The sequence below is a fragment of the Zalophus californianus genome, chromosome 7, assembly GCF_009762305.2.
Source record: "Zalophus californianus isolate mZalCal1 chromosome 7, mZalCal1.pri.v2, whole genome shotgun sequence".
In the NCBI taxonomy this organism is placed as follows: domain Eukaryota; kingdom Metazoa; phylum Chordata; class Mammalia; order Carnivora; family Otariidae; genus Zalophus; species Zalophus californianus.
The window spans coordinates 31,867,489-31,880,356 of NC_045601.1; the positions used below are offsets into that span (position 1 = coordinate 31,867,489).

At 38.2% G+C, this 12,868-nt stretch overlaps 1 protein-coding gene and 1 pseudogene across 1 annotated transcript; both read right to left on the reverse strand.

Moving 5' to 3' along the window:
* Window positions 1-3,141: 3,141 nt before the first annotated feature.
* On the reverse strand, window positions 3,142-4,173 carry TAAR6 (trace amine associated receptor 6). Its single transcript, XM_027603297.1, is given in 5 exon segments — window positions 3,142-3,427; window positions 3,429-3,640; window positions 3,642-3,997; window positions 4,000-4,044; window positions 4,047-4,173. Coding segments are annotated over 5 exon segments (1,026 nt in total).
* Window positions 4,174-11,002: 6,829 nt separating this feature from the next.
* LOC113927496 lies at window positions 11,003-12,035 on the reverse strand (annotated as a pseudogene).
* Window positions 12,036-12,868: the final 833 nt, after the last annotated feature.

Consider the following 12,868-nt stretch of genomic DNA (forward strand, 5'->3'; position numbering starts at 1 on the left):
ATCTTTTATGTACATTTTGCTTCTGTCTTCTTCCTAAATCTTTTCCAACAGGTCTCTAGTAACTCCCACATTTCTTACTGAATATTTTCAAATTAATAATTGCTTATTTGGAAAACTTATTTGTAAATTAATTTGAGGTCTCTGAAGCACAAATATATAGATAGATGTAACATAGATATAAACATAAACCAATCTCCATAACCAAAGAAGTAATGTTTTAGTTTGTCATTGAAGTTAGTTGAAATGAATTTATTTCACTCCATTTCTTTCTTTCTGGCTAGAAAGATAACTCCTATTGACTTTATTGTTTTTCTTAATTAAAAATTATTTATCATAAACTACTTTTCAATGTACTTTTTTAACGCCTAATTTTTCTTTGGAAGTAATTATTCTCTTTTCTAATTAACTCCAGTATTATTACATAGTTAAATGAAAAAAGAATTGTAAGTTAAAATTCATCCTAATATATGTAATTTTGAGACATCAAGGAAATGGTGCCTTAGATATAGAAATAAATATAATTTGCAAAGTATAAATCAGTCATTACTCTAAAAAATAGTTTCTTCTGCTTAGAAATAAATCCACACCTCTTCCCAATCCACTGAACATGGCACTTTATGTCCTAGAAGAACACTCAGCTCATCACAAGGTGGAACTCCACACAAATTTTTAAATGCATATTTAAACAATGTTAGACAGGTTTTTGTCGAAACAGGACTTCTCAGAGTCTTTAATATGTCATGTCTCGTGTTATTCTCCAAGAGCGGGATATAGTATGCAGTCATTCCAAAACATTGTTGATGAAGAAACTTCTTTTCCCTGGAGTACTTTATAGGATGATTGTAAAACATCGTTGGGGAAATGTTGGCTCAGAAGACAGGGAGAATTAGAGGCGTCAAAACCTGAGCAGAGGGGTAGAGGTAAGAATGTCTCCACTTTGAAATGGAAGATGCCTGGGGAGATGTAGGGAGAGGGAAAGGTGGAGGGGCTTGAATGTCAACCTGAGGAAGGTCAAAAGGGTGACTATTCTCTTGGTAGTTGCTTAGCTGTTTTATCTCCATATTTCCTGGACACTCTGTGCACTTTCTCTGTTTCTTTGGTCATGCTATTCCTTCAGCCTGAAAATCCCTTTCCATCCTCTCCCTCCTGCAAAAACACTTCTTAATCTCTTAAGGCCCAGCTTAAAGCTACTTCTTTAATATGTCTCCCTGATTTTCCAGCGAGATGCTAATCCTCAAACACATCCTTTATCGTTTAAACCTTTATGAATTCCAAGCCATAATTGTCAGTAAATTCAGTTTTTCTACAAGATTTTCTAAGGCTTTTGTTCTGTATTCCTGAAGCATTGAACCCAGAACCCAGAACACTAAGTCTTCAAAGATATTAGTGAAATGGATCAGTGAATGAGTCAGTATAAGGATGAATGCCCATTGTCCTCACATAATTGTATACCCTACATTTTCAAAAATAAACTTTTTATTATTTTAGAATAGTTTTAAATTTACAGGAAAGTTACAAAGGTAGTACAGAGAGTTCTTATACCCTGCCACCCCATTTCTCTTATTATTAACATTTTAGATTAGTATCATACATTTCTAATGATCAATGAACCAACATTGATATATTATTATTAATATATCAAGATAAAGTCCATACATTATTCAGATTTCCTCGGGTTTCCCTACTGTCCTTCCTCTGTTCCAGCTTCCCATTTAGGATGCTACATTTAGTGGTTATGTCACTTTAGGCTCCTCTAGACCCTGACAGTTTCTTTTACTCCCCTTATCTTTGATGACCGTGATGGTTTTGAGGAGCCCTGGTCAGATATTCTGTAGGATAGTCCTCAGTGAGGTTTTGGTTGATGTTTTTCTCCTGATTATACTGGGGTTATAGGATTTTGGGGAAAAAAGACCATAGAAATAACATGCCACTCTCATCACATCATGACAAGGGCACTCTGCTATCAACATGACTTGTCAGTGTTGAAGCTGACCTGAATCTAGCTGAGTTAGTGTCTGTCCTTCTTTAAAAATTTTCCACAGTTAACAACATTGCTTCTTGCCAGAGTTACAGATTCTTAAAGGTGGGATCCTATTACCTGTTTTTATGTAAGCCAGCACTGATTTGGTACACTGTGGGCATGGGGTTCATGGTTCGTAAGTGAAAAAAAAAAGAATACGTGAATGTTTTTATTGATGTATATTCCACTTATCTCCTAAAACTAGCAAATTTGCTATTGAAATTAAGTTTTGTTACAGAAAAAGAAAGAACTAAAGACTGCTTTCAGAAGAGAATCTCCCCCTATGAAAAAGTAATATTCAGTGTGTTTGAACAGAACAGCATAGCACAGAGGGCTATCCATAGCAACCACTTACACAGTTTAAGTAGCAGTAGCAGTAGCAAAAAGAGCAGACAAATAATCATTTATCATTTGGGGAAATACAATGCCTTCTGCTTCCTACGCTGGGGGAGGAAATAATTACACAGGATCAGAGTAATCTGTCTGGCAATCACAACAGCCCAGTCAGGATGGTGTCTATGTTTGCAGATGCCCCCCAACCCCCAAGAGATCTCTCCGGATTCTGAATCAGACAAGGTGTCTGTGTTACTCCACACGCAATCTATAGATAAATATTTCAAATCTCTCTCCTCAGACATTAAGCACAATACCTTTAACTGCTACCCAAAAGGCTCCCTTGGGAAATTAAGCAAAGCAAAAGAAAGCAAGAACCTCACGAAGGCAATTCACAGGTGAAATTTTTGACAGGTTTTGAGAGAGTGAAAAACTTTGTAAGACAAGAGGAAAGGGGATTGAAGAACAAAGATGTTTTCAGGTGACATTCTAGAACAAAAGAAGAGTCAGTGAATTAAAAGAAATGAGGGAGGAAAGTATTTCTAGAAAGTGGGATATGCTGAGCTCTGAAGTAATTAGCAAATAAAAACTTAACATTTATTAGGTAATGCATGCTTTTGGAGAAGTGACAAGGAAGTGCACATCTTAACATGACTGGAAAAACACTGATCTACCCCATTAAATTTGAAGAGTAATTTGTTTTCTCCTCATGAATAGTCCTATTTGATTTTTTAAAACTCATTTCATTTGGAAATTGTAAAGATTTCTTTATTCTTCAGTCCAATTGCTTACATTTGTTCAGAGAACAAATTCACGGTGGCTGAACTGTCCTTGAAAATCCAACCACTCACAATAACTTTGATGGCTTTCTTGAACCATGGGTAAAATAAAGCATAAATCAAAGGGTTCATGGCTGAATTATGATAAGCACACCAACAGCAAATCTCATAAATATAGGCAGGGGTTATGAAGCCTATATATGTATTAATTAATGAGTCAATACTATATGGTAACCGGGAAATCATAAATACTACCACTGTGATGCCCAGGGTTTTAGTGGCTTTTCTCTCTCTCGGCCACTCTGGATTTGTAACTGTCTGATGACAATTCTGTTTTGCCTCCAGTATGTTCAATCTTTTTAGCTTGTCATCTTGCCACAAGAAAAATATTGCTATAGAGAATTACCATAATAAGGATGGGTATAAAGAAGGATAGACAATCTATCAACACCCAGTTTTGATTTAAAACTGTCTGACAACCACCTACACAGTTGAGGGCACTAGATAAATTCCTCCAGCCCATCATCATAGACACCTGTGTAGAACACGGCACCACTGTGTACAAGGGGCAGGATCCAGGAGATGCTGACGCATATCCCTGACACAGACACCGTGAACTTGCTAGGAGAGACCAGAGGGTCAGTAACAGCAAGGTACCTGTCGATGGAGATGAAGAACAAGTGGAAGAGAGAAGAGTAACAAAAGGCCACATCGCAGCACGTGTGGAAGGTACAGAAACTTGGCCCAAAGTACCAGCAGCTCTCCACGGACCTGACCATGCTGAAGAGCATGACGGTCACCCCACCCTCCAGGAAGTCAGCACCGGCCAGAGAGGCCAGAACATTGGTGGGAGAGGGCAGCTGTTGAAATGCAGGATGGAAATCACCACCAGGAGGTTTCCAAACACGGCACAGCCCCAGAGCCAAACAGCGTGTAGAGCATCAGCCAGGGGCCAGGCGAGCAGGGAGCTTTCAGGCAGGATCTGCTCACGTTCTGGTAGCAGAGCTGCTCGGCGGCAGGGGGGGATGAGTCGGTGCTCATAGTATTGCCTCCAACAGCAGGTAAACATAGAGAAGTTCTGCCCTTGGTCAGTCACACCAAATAGAGCAGTTTCATATTTCCCAAAGGCAGAGAGAAGGTCGTTTACAACTGCCTACCTTTGTCAGAGTTATCAGATAATATCTCCGTGGCTTGTCACATATTCATATTAATTTTAATCTCTGAACATATGAAGTAATATATTCAATTTAAATGCTCAATAAATCCTAGCAATTATTAATTATCATTTTTATTTTTACTCTTTAGCATCTAATTGAACCAATTTTTCTAAATCCAATAAGAATTTTACTTCAAGTAAGTCTGTAGCAAATTTGCTTTTACCATAGGAGATTTTTTTTTTTTGTCTTGCAACTTATCAAACATCTTTTATTACCTGGTCTTGATACAGGGGATATTCCTTTTTGCCAGTTAGTAATAATTGTGTGGTTTGTTTTTTATGAGTTACCTTTTACTACCGCCCCCCACAAAACTCTGTGATGTTAATGATAAAAACTCCCAAGAAGCACAACCAAATCCCATCTCTCAAGTCATCCCAAATCAGGTGCAGTCCCTGTAGTGCGAAGTGTGAACAGAGAGAAGAAATTTGTATTTCATAATCTCCACTTAAAATTCATATTTTGATATAGAATTGGCCCGATACTAAAACCTAACAGGGACCATGTGAAAGACACAAAGAAAAGGACACCTCACTCATATAAAAAAAATGCAAAAATCCTAAACAAAAGTTCAACAAACCAAACCTAGAAATATATAAAAAGATAATACATCATGATTGGAGTCTATACAAAGAATGGAAATTTGCTTTAACATAAGAAAGTAAAATAACATAACTCACCATTTTAACGTATCTGAGGAATGCAAAAAAAATTATATAACATTCAGCAATTATTTATTACTAAAAGATTCTTAGCAAAATAAAAATACAAGAAATGTTTTGTATATATAAAGGTCTCTACAGAAAAAGTCTTATTCATGTGTGCATTATTTATGTTTATTTATTAAGCATCTATTTGTATCAGGGTCTTGAAGATACAAAAATAAGCAAGAAATATCTCCTCCCCTTAAGGGAGTATCCCTGTTAATATGAGAGACAGACATAAAACAGTTAACAATTCACTGTGCTCCAAGTTAAAATTAACACGTGTAAAAAGTGTAAAGTGAAAAATGACATCAATATTAGTATATAACTGGGATGAATAAATAGAATTCATTGAGGGTATATGTTTAGAGCCAGGTTTAGAAGGATGAATGGAAGGTGTTAAGGTCAAGAACAGGGAAAAGTTTCAAAAATTGTGCACAGATTTGTACATCCCAAAAATCATTTTAGATTTTATCCTATGACTCATGCATGGAGGTAGAGAAAACATACTTACTGACAGGTAAAGATCTCAACTACCACAGAAGGCAATTTTCTTGATTTCTCTGTAACTGACCTTTAATTCCCCTGTGAGCCCCATGTCATGGGGTGCAATAAACATAAGTTCAGTCAATGTGGGGTTCCCACTCTCCTCTCCCAGGGTTACATCTAAATTCCAAGGGGCTATGTAGTCTGCCTCGCTTCCACAGGAATAGATTGGGATTGTCTGTGCAGATATCTTCTAGAATGAAATGGCCATCTATCTCATCATGGAAAAAGGATGTTCACACAACTCTAAACTCTGGATGACATGCTTACCAATCCCCCCTCCAGACCATGCCCCTTACAGTCTCTTATGGGTGCTCCAGCCCATCCCTGTGGGGCTCAGTAGGGGACATGCTGCTCTGCCTTCTTCAGATTTCACAGCCAGTGTACCCTCATCAGTCTCTCCTGTATCTCCAGGAAAACGTTGCACTTTTATTGAAATTAAGAGATTAACTGGGGATCTTAATTCTATGTTTCAAGCCCCTTCGTCTCTGGTGTCCTCAGCTAAGACAGAGATTTGAGTCCTGTCAGAGTCCTTTCTCATGTTCTCCCTAGTTTTCCTTCCCCCCTTCCATCCCTCCCCTCCCCTTAGCCTCTGCTAATTACCCTGTAGACACAGGGTAACACAGTTTCCAGGAAACTGGAAACGTTCTGAAGTTCTCTCTCAAACTCTGTCTCATCACAGATATTCAGAGGTTTCTGAACCCAACATAACTTCAGAGCATCTACCTTACACCTTTATGCCAATTTTCTTAGTTTGGGCCATAGCTCTTATCTTATGGCTTTTAGTAGTCTATGGCACAGAAATGCTTCTTAAAACATGGCAGAAATTCTAGAAAGACCCACAAGTGTCTTCGGTGAGTCTCGGGGCACAGATTCAGGTGTGCAAAACGTGTTACTTTATTGTTAAGGCAACTGCCATTTTAACGGCAACAAACAGCTTTGGAACACCTGCTCTATCTAGGTGTTTTATTTGTAGTAAGTTCTTAAATAGTCACACACAGAAAACCACCGTGGAGTCTGCATGATTATTATCGCTATTTTACTGAAACACTGGAAGTTAACCACTTGCCCAGGGTTAACATCTAATAAATGATGAACTGAGGATTGGCCTCCAAGCAATTTAGCTCCAGATTTTGTGTGTTGCTCCTCTATGCTCTGCAACTATAAATAAACTTGATGTCTGCGCCATACCCCTCACCTCCAGCTGATAGAACTTCCTCTCCGTCTATCTGGGTTTTCTCTACCTCCCCCACTGAGTTAACCAGGCTCTGTGGATTAGAGATCTGGTCTGGGTGACCATCCACCCTCAATGAGAAGTCTTGTCCGGTCTCTGGACTTTGGTCCCGTCCTGTGACAGAGCAGCCATCCCTCGTACCTGACAGTAAGGCTCCTTTAGCTCTTGTTTTATCAGCCAATTCCAATGTGCTTCTCAGAAGAATTCAGCTATATTTGTGGCACCAGAGGCCGTGGAACATTTAGGAGTTTCTAGGACCTGTCATGACTCCATGGCACCCTCAGGGGCTCAGGAACTTTTCCTGTCCCTGTACTGTGCAGAGCAGTGAGGTGTTCTGTGAGGCTGTCTCAGGCTATGGGCTCAGCCAAGCTATGCAGCCATCTCTGCCCTGTGGTCTTCATACCCACTGAGTTCTGTCCAGGGAAAGGAGAATGAACTTCCTTGCATTTGGATCTTCTCCCCTCAAACATACTTGATATATTCATTTCTGTCTCTGCTGTAACAAATCAGCACTCACTTGGTGGCTCAAAATGAGAAATTGATTCCTGCAGAGTTCTGGGGGCCAAAAGTATGAAATCCAAAATCAAAGTATTAGCAGGGCTGTTCTTCCTCTGAAGGGTCTCAGAGAATCCATCCTAGCCTCTCCCTGCTTCTGCTGGCTACCAGCATGCATCCTAAGTTTGCATTATGATCAACAGTGACAGTGTTAGATGATGTTTATAATATGCCGTGACAGGCAATTAATTATTCCCACATCATGTTGAAGAAGTGAAGGGACATACCACATGAAAGTAGTTACGTTGAAGAGGTAATTATTGTGGTAAATGTTATCACTTTGTCATGATCAATTCCACTATGAGGGAATGTCCTCTAAACATCAAAACTTGGTCTTGCGCCAGATCTGAATTTTGCATCTGATTCCCTTGCTGTTGGAAGAGCACTGGTGAACAGGAGGAACTGAACTCCTAGAAAGAGCATGAAGCAGAGGGTCTGAGGAGATTGAAGAAAAGAACTCCAGCAAAAGAAGATGTTGGAATGACAGTCAAGAGAACTAGAGTCTAGGGGAAGACCAAGAACACATGGCATAGAGAATAGGAAGAAGAAAATGAGCATTGAAAGTAACAGGGCAGGGGCACCTGGGTGGCTTAGTACCTTAAGCAACCAACTCCTGATATCAGCTCAGGTCATGATCTCAGGGTCCTGGGATTGAGCCCCACCATCAGGCTTACCACTTAGCATGGCAGGGAGGGGAGTCTGCTTCTCTCCCTCTTCCTCTGCCCCTCCCCCTGCTCATACATTCCCTTTCTCTCTCTGTCTCAAATAAATAAATAATACCTCTTAAAAAAAAAAAAAAAAAGGAACAGGGCGGTGAGCATGAAAGGTGAAAATACCAAGAAAATCCCCCCAGAAGACGGGGCAGTGGAAAAGTGACAAAACAGAGGAGTAGGCAGAATCAGCAGTAGGAAATTGGACCTTACTTCACCAGGGCAATAAATCTGGCTGTAGCAAATGTTTGGAGAAGCTCACTTGAAGCAATGTTTGACTGAATCTGAGGAACTCCCTATTTCAAATTTGATATCATATTCATACACCATATTCCATGTCATTATACATGGAAAATTCCCAACATCTCACAATTTCCTTGATTTTAATTTAGTCTTATCCTGAAAACACATTTATGTTGATGAACTGTCCTTTAGTTCTTGACCAGTTATGTTGTTTTAATTCACTCCTAAACCCAGGATAAAATAAAGCAAGGAATTTACATCTGAATTTTTACATCTGTATCTCGGGTAATCATTCTTAGGAAAGACTATCATGAAGTATATGGAAGAATCTAATTTCTTTCTTCTCTCCTCTGTGAAGTTTCACATACCCACTATCTGTCAAAAGAAATTCCATATTTAGAATTGTATTGGAAATTTTGGTAGCATTTATAACAATATATTTTGCTTGCCCATTGGATAAATTTCAAAAATTTTTAATTTACTTTTGAACTTCTGTCCTATTCATTATCTATAATTTGACAACAATGCCATTCTATGAGACATTTATTAAATACGACAATTATACTTTTTCACGTGCTTTTTTCTGTTTGTCCTTTATACTCTAAAAATAGGGAGCATGATATCCTTTTTTAAATCTGATATAGTTAATCTGATCTATTCGGTATAGTCATTGATCGCATGAATTGGTTGTTATCCATGCTATAGTCTACTCATTTTCTTACAGTTTGCCAAGCCAATCCTCCATTTATGGAAATTAACCCTCCTGTCAAAAGAAGTCCACACCCCTGTCTGCCCATACAAGTCTAATGCTTGAAGACTCCTCAAAAGGCCCTTCTACTAAAAAAATAAAGTCTTTAACAATTCCTTAACCCCTCAGGCCATGAGACCACATGTTGGTGAGAAGACAATGTTTTAGAAATACCCAATGCCAAGTACCAGCCTTGTGACAATTAGTGACAATTAGTCCTCGCTCATAGGACTACTTTTCTGGTTCTCAATAATACAATTTAAAATGTATTGCCCATATTATCTACAAAATTACATTCCTTGAGGAAAATACTATATAAAACACATTTTTTTTTTATTGTTAGGTATTCCTAACACTGGTATTTGCATATAATTTATGTCCAGTGTTTGCTTGAAAAATCTGAATGAAAACCAATGAGAAAAAAAAAAAAGACTTCAATCATTTTAATTGACTCCACAGATAAACCAAAAAGAAAATAAAAGGTTTATAGACCAGTAGTCTATTACAATTTAGACTCATTATACAAAAGAAAGTTGGTATCACTGCTAGTCATAATTGATCATTCTTTTTTTTTTTAAAGATTTTATTTATTTATTTTAGAAAAAGAGAGAGAGCATGAGTAGGGGGAGGGGCCGAGGGAGTGGAAGGGAGATCTGAAGCAGACTCTGCCCTGAGTGCAGAGCCCTACCCAAGGCTCAATCTCATGACCATGAGGTCATGACCTGAGCTGAAACCAGGAGTCAGATGCTTAACCAGGAGTTGGACATTTAACTGGCTGAGCCACCCAGGCGCCCCAATAATTGATCATTCTTTCATGAAATGAAAGAATCATTCTTTCATTCTTTCATGAAATGGAAATCTTGCAGATTTCCATTTCATTGGGCCAACTTTTTTGTGGCAAGTTTTTCCACTTGCAATTTTCCACTTCTGGGCAATGTCTGTAGTTAATACCTGATTCCGAGGCTGAATGACTGATCCCACAATATGACAGGTGAACATTCCAAGATTCTGTCCAGCCATTAAACAGGAAAGGCTTACCTGCTGTCCCAAAAGCTTCTGGAAGGTACAGACAGAATCACAAGTGAGCAGCAAACAAACAGACCCTTGAAGAGTGTCACCAATCCTAGTCTTGTGCCTGTTATGGGCTGAATGGTGTCCCCCAAATTAATATGTAGAAGTCCTAACTCCTAGTACTTTAGAATGTAACCATTTATCGAGATAAGACCTTTTAAAAGGTAATTAAGTTAAAGTAAATTTTTAAGGGTGATCCCCAACCCAATATGACTGGTGGTGTTATAAGAAGAGGAGATTAGGACACAGACACACATACACATGGCATAAACCATGTGAGGACGCAGAGAGAAGCTAGCCACCTGCAAGCCAAAGAATGGGGTCCTCAGAAGAAACCAACCCTGCTGACACCTTGATTTTGGAATTTTAGCCTCCAAAATCATGAGATACCAAATAAATTTCGGTTGTTTAAGCCACCTAGTCTGTGGTACTTTGTTATGACAGCCTTAGTAAACTAGTAAAATGTTGCAAAAGATAAGGAAAAAAAGACCATTTGAAGATAAATGAAAGTTGACCATAAAAGAGAAAATGATTAGAGATATCACAACGAAAAGTGAGATTCCAAATTCCATGAAATTGGAAGAAACAAGCACATATGGCAAGGACATGTACAGAACACTAAGACAGATTACAGTGTAAGCCACCTGACTACTTATTACTTAGTTCAGTAAATGTCTTTGCAATGATTTAATGGAAGCACCTTTTTGTGATTTGGTTTCTGGCTCATTTGAAAAAATAATATATTTCTCCCATTTTGAAATGTTTTGTTCATTTCTTACATCTGATTTTGTCATGAATTTATAATTTTTAAAATATTTTTAAATTTCTCAACTTAGTGTTTACATTTATTCTGCAAATTAACTAATGGTCAATGAACTATCCTTTAAAAATTCTCCACTTAAAAAAATTTTTATGGCTTTTCTAAACCAAGGATAAAATAAAGCATAAATTAAAGGGTTAATGGCTGGGTTACTATAAGCACCCCCAACAACAAATCTCATAAATATAAGCAGGGGTTATGAAGCCCATATAGGCATCAATTAACATATCAATTGTATATGGTAACCATGAAATCATAAATGCTACCACTGTGATACCCAGGATTTTAGCAGCTTTTCTCTCTCTCTTGGCCACTCTGGATTTGTAACTGTCTGAGGATGATTCTGCTTTGCTACCAGTATTTTCAATTTTTACAGCTTGTTGTTTAGCTATTAGAAAAATCTTACAGTAAAGAATTATCATAACAAGGGTAGGTATGAAGAATAACAGAAAATCTATCAAAACCCAGTCTTGATTTACAACAATTTGACAGCCACCTACATAGTTGAGAGCACTTACTAATTCCTCCATCCCATCATCATTGACACCCGTACAGAACACGGCACTGCTGTATACAATAGGCAGGATCCAGGAGATGCTGACACATATTCCTGACACAGACACCGTAAACTTGCTAGGAGAGACCAGAGGGTCGGTAATAGCAATGTACCTGTTGATGGAGATGAAGCACAAGTGGAAGAGAGAAGAGTAACAAAATGCCACATCAAAGCAACTGTGCAGGGTACAAAATCTGGTTCCAAAGTACCAGCAGCTCTCCACAGACCTGACCATGCTGAAGGGCATGACGGTCACCCCCACCAAGAAGTCAGCACCGGCCAGAGAAGCAATCAAGAAATTGGCAGGAGAGTGCAGCTGCTTGAATTGCAAAACTGAAGTCATCACCAGGAGGTTTCCAAACACAGCCAGCAAAGATGCAAAGCCGAATGCGGAGTACAGAATCACCCTGGATCCAAGCGAGTAGGGAGTTTTAACACAAGATCAGTTCACACTCTCATAGCAAAGCTGCACAGCAGCAGGGTGGAAAAGATTCCTGATCATGGTTCTGCAGTGTGATGCTTCCTGTCTTTCTGCCCTCTCTTGTGGTAGGAAATAAAGTTTTTCGATTCTGAGAATTAAAAAAAAAATCAAACCACATATTGAGCAACTGCTTTTAAGTATTGCCTTAGAGTCTATCCTTTTTCCCATTTTAATCATAAAAAGAAGTTAAGAGAATTTCAAGAAGTTAGAAATGTATCCTTTCTGACTTTCATGCATGCAATTATTTGTGTAATTATGTCTAAACCTCACAGATAGTTAATTCCAAGCTAATCTATTATGAATTATGAATCAAGCCAGAATTCATATTATCTGAATAATTGAAGAAATGTAATTTAAATACCTGGTTCTTTACACCCCTGAAGTTCTTCCTTGCAAAGAATAGTCACATATAATATAATTACATATTAGAAAAGTCACCTTTTAATAGACTTCCACCTTCACATTGTCTGAGAAGTTAACACCTAGAATGTTTTAGGAAGCTAGCCAATTAACTTCACCCATTATGAATTCCTCACAAGGAATCCCTACAGTGTAAGGTGTGAATCCGGAAGGGAAACTTTTGATAATTATAATTGGTAAGTTTTCTACAAAATGTATTATTGCTCAGTGCTCTATTACTTTGCAGAAAGACTTGTGATTTTTCTAACCAAGAGATTTATTTAAGTTCAACTATCCTGAAATAGTCTCATCCCGTATTTGGCAGTAGTATTATCTATTTCCAAGACTGGCTGTATAATCTGTAGAGCCCAGGGCAAAATAAAAATATGGAGATCTTTTTTCAAAAGTATGCTAAAAAGTGCTCTTGAGTATAAAGCTTTTTCCTTTTTTCTTCA